Source organism: Indicator indicator, chromosome 28, assembly GCF_027791375.1.
Source record: "Indicator indicator isolate 239-I01 chromosome 28, UM_Iind_1.1, whole genome shotgun sequence".
Lineage (NCBI taxonomy): Eukaryota > Metazoa > Chordata > Aves > Piciformes > Indicatoridae > Indicator > Indicator indicator.
This window is the reverse complement of record NC_072037.1, coordinates 12,350,519-12,362,184: the sequence shown is the minus strand read 5'-3', so window position 1 is coordinate 12,362,184 and position 11,666 is coordinate 12,350,519. Positions and strand designations below refer to the sequence as shown.

The following is an 11,666-nucleotide window of genomic DNA, read 5'->3' as shown; positions in this document are numbered from 1 at the left end:
CCAAAGAGCTGATGGAAGCCTCATCCCTGGAAGATTTTAAGGCCAGGCTGGATGTAGCTCTGGGCAACCTGATCTAGAGGAAACCCATGGTGGGGGGTTGGAACCAGATAATCCTTGAGGTACTTCCAACCCTTCCAATTCTGTGATTCTTCAGCCTGAAGAGGAGGTTGTTAAACCCTTGTAACTCGGTGTTTCTGCTCACTGAACAGCTGCAGCCCTGGCAGTTGTGTGTGTTTTTTACTTGTCTCTGGCGAAATAATCCTTTTGATGGCCTTCCCCTGGTTCTCTTTCATGAAAAGGCAGATCGGGAGCGGCGCAGAGAAATTTCCTTACTAGATGACATTTCAGCGCAATGTCCGATCGTTTGGGGCAAATAACCAAGGGAAAGGATGGGAAAAGCAAGTACTCGACTCTCAGCCTGTTTGATAAGTATAAAGGAAAGTCAATAGAAGCTATCAGAACTACAGGTAAGAAACACCTTCAGAAAACTCCTTTTGGTGTCTTCCAAGAACGGTGTCACAGAGCTACTTGAGGTGGTTGGCCCTGTGGGCAGGATGCTGTCAGTGCTGCTGTCTAAGCCTGTGTTTCATTAGGAGCTGGAGGAAGATGTCTGTGGTTCTTTGTGCTGCTGGAACTGTAGAGACATGGAGTAACAGCAAAGCAGCTGGGAGGCTCTCGGCCCTTCTGTTTAGCCTGTGGCCTTACTGCAAACCAATCGGGCTGCAGCCTTAAATGAAAGCCTCACCAGGGCCTTAGGCTGCACCAGTTAAGCGGACTGAAGTGCCTTAAGTTGATCAGACCTTGTGTGAGGAGAGAGTTGAGGGCTGAAGGCCTCTGGGGAAGAACCTGAGAACCAAAAGTTGATCGTGGGGTTAAAAAAAAAAAAAGGCAAAACATGGAAGCATTGCCTGGATTTGTTCTGCATTTGGTGTGGGAGTGAAAAACCAAATAAAACCCCACCATCTTAATAAATGTGACTTGCTGAGTAGAGCTGGGGAATCCAGACCTCAGGGCTCCTGGCTTAGGTTGCCTGTCTGCAAAGGCATGGATTGGGTGGCCATGTCCCCAGGCTGTGCTTCTCCTTGGTTTAAGGAAAGAGGAGAATCTGCATGGGTATTAAAAGACCCTGTGAGCATTTTCTGTGAAGGAGAATTCTTCCTCCTTCTCTCCTGTCGCCAGAGGCTGCCTGTGAGCCAACTGCTGCAGCAGACTACTGCTGCTTCACTCAGTCCTGTGGGCAATGACCTGTGTGTTGGCATAGCAGTGGAGTGACTTTTGTTGGGACTGCACCCAGCCACAGTGTGCTCATGGAGGTTACTTAACCTAGCAGGATGGAGCCCTCTGTGACCTGCCTTTGTTTCTCTTGCATCAGTTATTCCTAGACATGGCTTACAGAGTCTTGGGAAAGTTGCTGCTGCCCGGCGCATGCCACCTCCTGCAAACTTGCCTAGCTTGAAGTCTGAGAACAAAGGAAACGACCCCAACATCATTATAGTACCCAAGGACGGTACAGGATGGGCAAACAAGCAGGATCAGCCAGACCAAAAGAGGTTGGTAGAACCACTCCTTGCTAGCTTCTGTCAGGCAAGAGGCAGCAGTTAGTCACTGCTGTGCTATGTGTTGGAGCCTGCAGTGATCGGTTCAGTGTTGCCTGTGCCAGTGTAGATCCACTGTTAGCTTGATCTTTCAGCAGCTGCTCTGTTGCTGGAGTAGTTTGTCTGTTTCCTTGCCCCCCTTCCCCTTTGATCTCACCTCTGCTGTCTCTCTTCAGTTCCAGTGCGACGGCTGCACAGCTGCAGGAGTCGCTGCCGCAGCAGGGTTTGCAGAAATCTGTCTCCAATTTACAGAAGCCGACACAGTCAATCAGTCAGGAGGTAGGGCTGTGACTGCCACCCTGCTCCCCCTGGCCCCACACAGCTTGAGGGGTTTCTTTAATTGCCTGCCTTGCCTTGCCCAAGTGAGAATCAGCAGCCTGCGCTTCACAGAGCAGCTCCTCTATAATAATTCTTGTAGAATCGATTGTCTTGGCTCCTGAATTACTGTGCCCCTGGAATGCTGAGCTGCAGTTAGAATACAATTCTGTGCACTTTACCTCTGTACCTTTCAAGGGTGTGCAAAGTCTAGCATCAAGCTAGAAAGAATGGCTGGAATGTGGGATGTCTGGTTAGCACTTCTAAACTAATTTACTTTGGGTCTAATTCAAGTGTTGCTTGGTGACACAGATCCAGCTCTTGCTTGCCAGCCTGATGAGACTTGATAAGAAGAGATCTGGTCATGTGGGAGAAGTAGCCAGTGTCAGGACCTGAAAATGCTACTGGCAAGTAAGAAAGCTTCTCCACAGAGTGCAGGAACCTGCTCCTTCTGTGCTATGGGTTCAGCACTTTTAGCCTAAAAAAATTTCCCAGCCCTTGAGGTTCAGGGAAATCAGAGCAGGAGCTGTGTTTTGAAGAGAGGAGTGGTTGATGCATGAAGAAGTAGGATAGCTTCAAGCTGAGGTGTAGCATGGAGCAGATCTAGAGGGACCATTTGGAAGAATGCAACAGAACAAAGGGAAAGCTTGAATAGAGTGAGGAGAGCAAGAGGAATGGTTTGAGGAAATGGTGAAGATGAGCCACATAGAGCTGAGAGGCAGGGCAAGGAAGAGGATTTTTGCTGTAGCATTATAGTACACTGTAATGGGCAGCAGCTAACTTTAGCCCCAGCAAGAAGAGGGAGACCTGTGGGTGTCCAGTGACATCTGGGTGATGTAGAGGTTTGAACCATAGCAGGTGCCTGCCAGGAAATGCAGCAGTCACAAGACTTTGCTAATCTGCAGGCATTATGGGGTTTGTGTTTTCTTTTGTTTTCAGAGTACAAATTCAGTGCCAGGTGGACCAAAGTCATGGGCACAGCTGAATGGAAAGCCAGCAGGACAAGAAGGTGGTGAGTATGATAAACAGAAATGGAGCTGAGTATGGGCTTCTTGCAGACAGGCATGAGGTGGGGTGGACTCTCTTTCTGTCTTCCCTGTCTAGACTGGTGTGGAATGGGACACTGCTGCCTTGGTTGCAGTGCAGAGAGGCCATGTTGTGAGTCATCCTTTTCATCTGTGTAGACTGAAATGATTGCAACAGCATCAGTTCAGGTCTGCTAGTGCAAGACACAGCTTGGACAGAATGTGTCTCATCACCACTTCAACCAGAATGGTTCAGGCACTTAGGAAGCAGCAGGGAGTTCCAGGAGGTGAAGGTTTTGAAGGAGAAAGGAAACATTTGCCTCCTCTTAAGCATTTTCATCAGCCCAGAGCAGTGTGTAATGAAAGTGCAGAAAAGGGGAGGGGTTGGTTTAGAAGAAAAAGAAGGAGAAGACATCAGAGACTGGAAATGTGAGCATCTCCATGGCTAGCAACATGGGGAGCTGCACCCAATGAGGTGGTCAGAAGTGAGGCTGTAGTGATGGTGCTCAGAGGCTGTACACAGCCTTCTGTCAGTACTCACTGTTCATCTTCTAACATGGTAACTCTGAACTGCCCTTTTAAAAAAGAGCATTAGCCAAGAAAGGCCTCAAAAACACAATTTTTTTTTTTTAGTGTTTGGTAGTGCAGTAATGCTGGCAGCTGCCTTCTGTTTGGTGTTATCTTGCCAAGAGATTGAGGAGAATTGCTGTGGTGTGTTTTCCAGTCACTGGCAGAGCTTTGGGATGACAGAAAGCTGCTGCTCTAGAATGGACAGAAAGCTGCCATTCTGGGGTGGCTGATGACTCTGCAAGACAGTTTTCCAGTAGCAAGAAATGAACCTGCCAGTGATCTGCATCTTACAAATGCTGTAGCAGGGAAGGGAGTGGGGTGTAGCATAGAGCACCTGGGCCTCTTCTGTGGTTCAGCTGGAGAGAAGGCTCCAGGGAGACCTAAGAGCAACCTTTCAGTACCTGAAGAGGGCCTACCAGAAGGAGGGAGAGAGACTGTTTACAAAGGCCTGTAGAGATAGAACGAGGGGCAATGGCTTCAAACTAGAGAAGAGCAGATTTAGATTGGATGTTAGGAACAGGCTCTTTACCATGAGAGTAGTGGAACATTGGAACAGGTTGTCCAGGGAGGTGGTTGGGGCTCCATCCCTGGACATAGTCAAGGTGAGGCTGGACAGGGCTCTGGGCAACCTGCTCTAGTGGAGGATGTCCCTAATGAGTGCAGAGGGGGTTGGACTGGATGAGCTTTGGAGGTCCCTTCCAACCCAGACCATTCTGTGATTCTGTCATTCATAGGGTATATCCCAGAAATCTTAACAATAGGCTTCACTGGTAGAGTGAGATCTGAGCAGAAGTCTGGGTGGAAATGTCAGCTCCTTGCTAAGAGGGTGTTGTCACCTTGCAGTGCTGATGGCTCTGCCTCAGTCTCAATTTTGTACTTCACAAAAATAATTGGGAGCTGAGAAAGTTCACACTGACTTGGTTGAATGTGAGAATTTAAGTAGAGACCCTGAGTTAAGGGTGTGGGAGTGTTGGGTGAGGATGTGTTGTGGTGTTGGTGACAGTGTCTGAGGGTGTTGTGGATGTCAGCAGAGGTGCTGGGACGATAGTGATTAGGGTTGGAACATGCTGGAGACCCAGATTCTCAGGGGACCACGTTTGCAGACTGATCTCCTATGGGAGTTGAAGGAGTGGAAAGATCTCCTCTGAGGTCTCATAAAGGGGTTGAAAGAGTGGAAGGATCTCCTCTGAGTCCCACCCTTGTTTGTCTGACAGGTTCAAGGGCCTCAAGCCGACTGTTATCCTTCTCTCCCGAGGAATTTCCGACGCTGAAAGCAGCTGGCGAGCAGGACAAGGTTGGCAAAGAAAAGGGCGCCTTAGATCCGTCGTATGGGCCAGGACCAAGCCTCCGCCCCCAGAGTAAGTGAAGGATTGGCCCCTTCTGCCTTAGCCCAGCCCAGAATCCCATAGGCTGTGCTTTGGGAAATTCTCAGGAGCATCATACTCGATCCTTGCCTTTGCTTTTATCCTTTTGTGAGCTTGCATGTCAAGCTGCTTAGCAAATGACCACAGAGTCTCATCTAGTGCTGATGTTCTGTGGTCCAGAGAGCCAATTGTGGATTGTCATCTGGTGCAGCATTGAAGAAAAATTGGCTGTGTGATGCTGCACAGCAGGTCTCTTCCCCCTGGGCTGGAGGAGTCACAAGTGAAAGGAGTGGGTGGTGAAATGTGGCTTCTCTTGGAGTGTTTGCGCATGATCTAATTGGCCTTAATTCTGCAGGGCAAGGGCTGGAGATGGCGAGCAGTTAGTTGCAATTTAGGCTTATTGATGAATAAGGACACCACTGGTGCACTTCACTTTACTTAGTGATGGCTGCTGCTGGTCTCTTAGGAAAATAAACACATTTGGACATTCTGTGTTGGTTCCTGGTGGTGTTCTGCATTGAGTGTAATTGGGCCTTGAGCAGAGTGTTTGAGTTTGAAGGCTCTCTGGCAGAGCGACTGCCTGCATTTCCCACTGCTCACAGAACTGTTCCTCCTTTCCAGATGTCACCAGTTGGAGGGAGGGCGGTGGGAGGAACATAACCTCTGCCACATCTCTGGCCGCCTCCCCTGCTGAGCTGGGCAGCAAGAGCTGCAGCGCCGGAGACGGGGCCCCCTCCTCGGGCAGTGCCAGCGACCTGAAGGAGCCGTCCCTGCGCCCAGCCCAGCCGGCCCGCAAAGGGGCCTCGCAGTTCATGGGCAACGTCTACCAACCTCCTACATACCACGACATGCTGCCTGCCTTTGTAAGTTGTCCTTTCCCCCCCCCTGCTTCTTACCATGCCTGTGTGAAGTCAGCTCAGATCACCTCTGCTCTGCTTCACAGGTCTTGCTCTGGGATTCTTTTCTTTGTCTGTTTTTCATAGATTTGTAGAATGCTTTAGGTTGGAAGGGACCTTTTAGAGATCATCCAGTTCCAACCCACCTGCCAAGGGCAGGGACACCTCCTACCAGCCCAGATTGCTCAAAGCCTCTTCTGATTTGGCCTTGAACCCTTCCAGGGAGGGGACATCCACAACCTCCCTGGGCAACCTGTCCCAGTGTCTCACTGCCCTCACTCTGGAGAATTTCTTCCTAATCTCCAGTCTCAGTCTCCCCTTTTCTAGCTCAAAGCCATTGCCCCTTGTCCTGTCACTACAAGCCCTTATAAAAAGCCCCTCCCATCTTTCTGTAGCCCCCTTCAGGTACTAGAAGGCTGCTCTGAGGACTCCCTGGAGCCTTCTCCAGGCTGAACAGCCCCAACTCTCTCAGTTTGTCACCATAGGGGAGGTTCTCCAGCCCTCTGATCATCTTTGTGGTCTCCTCTGGACCCATTCCAACAGTTTCATGTCCTTCTTGTGCTGGGGGCCCCCTGTTGTGCATTTACCCTTTCATGCCAGGATTGCATGGCACAGCCTTGCTCAGCTCAAGGAGGGGCTGCTGCTTTCCCTCTCCTGCTGGAGAGGGTCACCAGCAGCACATGGCCCCTAGACAGCCAGACATGAAACATTTGTTTTTCCCTTTGTATGGATGCAGCTACACTGCTCGTGCTGTAACATAATCTGGGCAAGGCTTCTGTGGTAGGGAGAAAAACCAGGCTGTTCTGCTCTGCCTTGTTCCAGATGTGTCCACAACAGCCAGCTGAGACCCCTGCACCACTGGACCGAGGCTCTTTCCCTGTTCCTCAGCTTCGGCTTGAGCCCCGAGTGCCCTTCAGACAGTACCAGCTGAATGACCAGGATGGGTAAGGCTGCCATGACCATCCCAGTCGAGAGGCAGGTTCAGGGCACAACATGAACCATAAGCTAGGCAAGAATTTGGGCCAGGGGTCCACTTGTGTGGGTGAAGCTGCAGGCAGGCACAGGAGAAACTTGATTTTTACCCAGTGAAGCAGTGCTATGCTGCAGCACCAGCAGCACCCAAAGGAGGAGCAGCACCAGCAGGACTGGGAGCATCAGGGAAGTAGCTGTGTGAGATCCAGGACTGGAAGGGTGGTAGCTCTGATTGTAAGCCCTAGAGAGCAGGTACCAAGTTGACAAGGGAAAGAAACTTTGCTGGACAGGGAGAGAAACTTGTGAGCCCTTGTGTCTAGGTGGGTGCTAGCAAAGGGCTGATTTCAGTGTTGCACCCTCAGCCCTAGGTTCCTTTCTTTGCTGCTTGTCACCATTTCTCCTCATTGCCTGCAGGAAGGAGAGCAGGCTGGGCCTGTCCCGCCCTGCACGCCCAGTGCGGCAGCAGGTGGAGAGAGCTCCTCGGCCAACCATTATCAATGCAGAGAACCTAAAGGGGCTGGATGAGCTGGACACTGATGCAGATGATGGATGGGCAGGTAAAGTGCTTCCATTCTCTAGCTTCCAAGTGGTTCCTCCTCCCTGAAGCATGGATCAGCTAGGATATTTTGGTGGCTTCATTTTGCTGCCCCAGAAGGAAGAAGGAGGGGAGCCTCTGGAGTTGAGAAATTGCTTTTGGTGTAAATGATGACACAATGGATCCTTCTGATCCTTTCCATCACACTGTGCTCAAGGAACTGGATCTGAAGACTCCTAAATTCTGAAAACACCAAACACAGCAGGATGACAGCAGTGTGGCTGCTGGGAAGAATTAGTCCTGCCTTTCAAGTTGTGGCTTGCAGGATCCAGTTACACACACTCCAGCTTGGTGGCTCTCCCCTCACTTGCAACCCCACATCCCCAGGGTGCTGCCCCTCTCTGGGACCAGCCAGCTGTTCAGCATCCGGGGGTCCACACCACTCACAGCATTTCCAGTAGCTCTGGGGGTCATTCAGCTTTCCAAGTAGTTGATGCCAAGCATGTGTGTTCTCTGGTTTGGAGAACACACATCAGGATCAGGACAAGGGAACCGTTTTCTGCCTCTGACATATCCCTTCTCTAATTCTGCCTTTGTAGGCATTCATGATGAAGTGGATTACTCTGAGAAACTGAAGTTCAGTGAAGATGAGGAAGAGGAAGAAACTCTTAAAGATGGGCGACAGAAGTGGTAAGAAAGGACTGCATTTACCCCTGCAGCTGTTTCCATACCAGTCCCCAGTGCCATGATCCTTTCGAAACATCTAAATGTTGAGGCACAATCCCCCATCTCACACCATGACTCTGTTGATTCCACCGGCCACTCTTTGAGTTGACCTCAAGGATGTGTGTGCATCTTGAAGCTAAGTGCTAGGATGTGCCAGGCTTTTTTTCCTCCTCCCCTTCCTATATCTCACCTTTCTTCTGCTGCACAACAGTGGTCTTAGTCCTTATACACTTGAGGAGGAAAAGTGTGTTGCCTCTGGTGGGTTTTTGTGGTTTTGATGGCTCCTTTCTGTTGCAGTCAGTTGCCTTTGTTACTTGGTGAGACTGCAAATGCATTTTGAAGCAAGTTGCAAATGCAATACAGAGCTGGTTTATATGGCAGGAACAACTGGGACCCCAGGAGGCAGCGGCAACTGTCCCTGAGCTCTGCAGACAGTGCAGATGTCAAACACACCCTGGAGGAAGGGAAGAATTGGAACGACTCAGCTGGCATGGCCCGGCCCAGCCGCAAGGTGCAGGATTCACAGCAGCCTCCCAGGAAGCTGAATGGCTGGAGCTCTGCTTCTGAATACCAGGTAGGTTAGGTTCCTGCTGCTGGCAGGGACATCACTGTCCTTAAGAGACCAGTTTGATGTTTTATTGAAAATGGGATGCTGGCGAAGCTCTTAATTCTTCGTTTATATCCAACTGGAGAGAAATCCATCTGCATAGTGCTCCCACTAGAGAAAAGAAATGGAAGCTGCTCCAGAGTAGTGGGGTTGTCACAGTGAGAAAATAGAGCTATTGAACGAGACAGCAGTAACTAATTCCCCACCAAAAGTGGGATTTGTGTAGATGAGGTTGGAGGGCAGGCAGCCAGGAGGGGATTTTCTCCGCATGGGCTGCAAAGCTCAGGATACAGGAGATGTTTGGGTCATGTTGATGGAGGGATGTTTTTACTTTGGCAGAAACCTGCACTGGGAAGTGTCCTCAGACAGCAGTCCCTGGAGGACAAAGAAGAGAAGGTGCCACTGAGACAGAAGTTTGTGCACTCTGAGATCTCCGAGGCTGTGGAGAGAGCCAGGAGGCGACGGGAGGAGGAGGAGCGGCGAGCCAGGGAGGAGCGGCTGGCAGCCTGTGCTGCCAAGCTGAAACAGCTGGATCAAAAATGCAAACTGGCTCAGAAGAGTGTGGAGACCCAGAAACACACAGAGAGTGAGGAGCCACGTCCCCCAAGCACAGAGAAAAATGCTGTGCAAGAGAATGGCCACGTTTTCCGCAGAGGTACAGAGACGCTGCTTGCTGTTCCACCGCTGGGCTGAACTCCTACCTGAAGTGTGTGTGGGGGAGTTCCTGGGAGGGAGCCTTCAGAGGGTGCTTCATTTGCTCTTGAGAGGTCATCTGCTTCTCATGTTCTGCAGAGTGTTTTGCATCAGTGGTGAAGGCTCATTTAAACCAAGTGCAAACTTTTTTAGTTGCCTTGATCTATGCTCAGTCAGCCGTGCTAGCAGAGACCTTGTTGGAAATGAGCCTCTTGATCTTCTCCTGATTAGATGATGATATTGAGAACATGCTCTTGGGCCACAGATTGGAAAATGGGTTATCAGTAAGTGCTGGCAGGTTGAAGGAGTAATAGGGGAAATTGGCTTTTTTCCCCAGTACTTAAGCAGGAGGCTGATGGTAGAGGAGGATCTCAGAATTATCACTGAAATGGGATGGGCAAAGCTCTGGAGCTGTCAAGGCAGCTCAGCGAGGTTGTGTGTGAGGTGCTATGTAGTATTATAACAAAGCTCAACCACATCATCTAGCCATGCCCACACCCTTGTGTGCTGCATGCACAAGCCTGGTCACAAGCAGGGTTCATCAAAGCTTCTTCTCTTCTCTGCAGCAACCCCTGAGTTTCATGCACAGGATGCCTCTGTTGGGTATCTGGAAGAGGAGACTCCTGCCCCAGCAGCAGCAGCAGCCCAAAGCAGCATTGAAGAAGAGCTCAGAGAAGCTCCCTCCCCAGCCCAGGAATTCAACAAATATCAGAAGTCTCTTCCCCCACGATTCCAGAGGCAGCAGCAACAGCAGCAGGTAATAGGTGTGACACTCCCAGCCCTTTTCCTTTGGATCCCCACCAAACCATGGTGTTTGCTTGGTTCTCAGCCCAGTCACATAACCATCTAACACCTGTCTTTTGGCTGGGAGGTGAGAAATGGGAGTTTTACCCTGGCCTTTTTCAGGAATTTTACTTGCACCCTGTGGTGCTGGAGCTGTTGTTTGGGCTCTTCTTGCACCTCTGGCCTCTGCAGAGAGCTGGCTCTGCTCTCATCTTCTGCTTACCCAGCCTTTTTTCTGTGAGGCTCTTTCAAATCAGGATTTTCTTTGCACCATAAATAGATTTGGTGTTAATTGTTTCATTTTTGTTTTCATTGCAAAACCTCTTTTGGGGCTCTGAGAGACCAGGCTGAACTGGTTCAGCTTTTCTTCCAGAGGCAGTGAGACTCCTTAGGGCAGCAGAGTCAAAACAAGGGACAGAATGTCCGGACTGGAGATAATGCAAAGTTAATTGCCATTCTTCACAGAATAACCACTTGAAATGTGATATAATCAGCACTGCTGCAAACTGGAGTGAAGAGCCTCTCATTCGGCTTTTGCTTGGAAGCTCAGTAATTGCTCTTTTATGGCTGGTCCCCTCTGCTTGTTACTGGGCAGTTGACATTTTCCTGACTCAGATGCACAGCAGCAAGCACTGCCAGTGTTACTCTTTAAAAGAGATGCTCTTAAACCTAAAAATAATTGGATGGCTTTGCTGTCATGCTAATAATCCCACAGGTCACAGTTACTGGAACAACATGAAATTTTCATCTCTTTTCTCATAGCCTCTGTGTTGTTGGGGTGTGTGAGGCGGTTTGTGTTGTGGCTGGCTTGTGTCACTGCTTTGGTAGCCATGGTTCCATGATAAAAGACCCCAAAAAAGTGGTGTTTGTGTCCTTAATGAAATATATGCTTCATGGTGCTGAAGTTCTGGATAACTCTGATGCAATCTGTGTTTATCTGAGTTTCTCTCTTGCTGTCATTGTGTGTCAGGTGCAGATTTAAGGGTGTCCCTCCTGCTCTGCAGTAGGGGCATGCACAGCCTCTGACACTTGTCAGCTCAGTAAAGAAAGGGAATGAAATGTTTGACAGTAAGTAGATGTGGTTCATGTTGATTGGAGCTGTTGGCCTTTTGAAACCTTCCTTTGGTACACAAAGCTCCCCTCACAGAGGGCTTCTTGGACCTTTAGCACAAGGTAAATGTCAAATCACGTTAGGATCGTGGCAGTCCTCAGGTGAAGGAAGGTGGACTGGCCATGTGGCAGATGGCACCCAGCCCCAAGGTGTCAGCCCATCTCTGGAGGAGGCACAGAACATGAACAGCTCCCTTAATTAAGGTTAGGGTGCTCTGATCTAATCTGCTCAACTGACACGAGTAGAACTAATGTCCATGCACACTAAAGAATTGAATAATTGCATTTCCTCCAAAGAGCAACATCTTCTGAAGCATTTGGTTCCAGTCAGGAAATGCTGTTTGGCAGGAAGCTGGGCTGTGTGTAGAAAAGATAAACTCCAGTCCTGAAGCTGCTCCCTTGAACTTAGCCAGGTGGCATGGCCCATAGTGGTGTGGGATTGTGGCTGCAGCCTTTGCTGGCTGTCGTGGTGTTG

At 49.8% G+C, this 11,666-nt stretch overlaps 1 protein-coding gene across 3 annotated transcripts in view; it reads left to right on the top strand.

The window, feature by feature from the left end:
• The first annotated feature begins 352 nt into the window (after window positions 1–352).
• Window positions 353–11,666, top strand: part of PRRC2B (proline rich coiled-coil 2B) — a 28,732-nt gene continuing 17,418 nt past the window's right edge. For all 3 annotated transcript variants that reach the window (XM_054393633.1, XM_054393635.1, XM_054393634.1), the window contains exons 1-12: window positions 353–467; window positions 1,373–1,550; window positions 1,772–1,874; window positions 2,850–2,922; window positions 4,720–4,863; window positions 5,491–5,732; window positions 6,588–6,709; window positions 7,152–7,294; window positions 7,872–7,962; window positions 8,380–8,572; window positions 8,945–9,260; window positions 9,865–10,055. In XM_054393633.1, coding sequence (XP_054249608.1) covers window positions 353–467; window positions 1,373–1,550; window positions 1,772–1,874; window positions 2,850–2,922; window positions 4,720–4,863; window positions 5,491–5,732; window positions 6,588–6,709; window positions 7,152–7,294; window positions 7,872–7,962; window positions 8,380–8,572; window positions 8,945–9,260; window positions 9,865–10,055 — 1,911 coding nt within the window. The remainder of the gene's footprint in view (window positions 468–1,372; window positions 1,551–1,771; window positions 1,875–2,849; window positions 2,923–4,719; window positions 4,864–5,490; window positions 5,733–6,587; window positions 6,710–7,151; window positions 7,295–7,871; window positions 7,963–8,379; window positions 8,573–8,944; window positions 9,261–9,864; window positions 10,056–11,666) is intronic.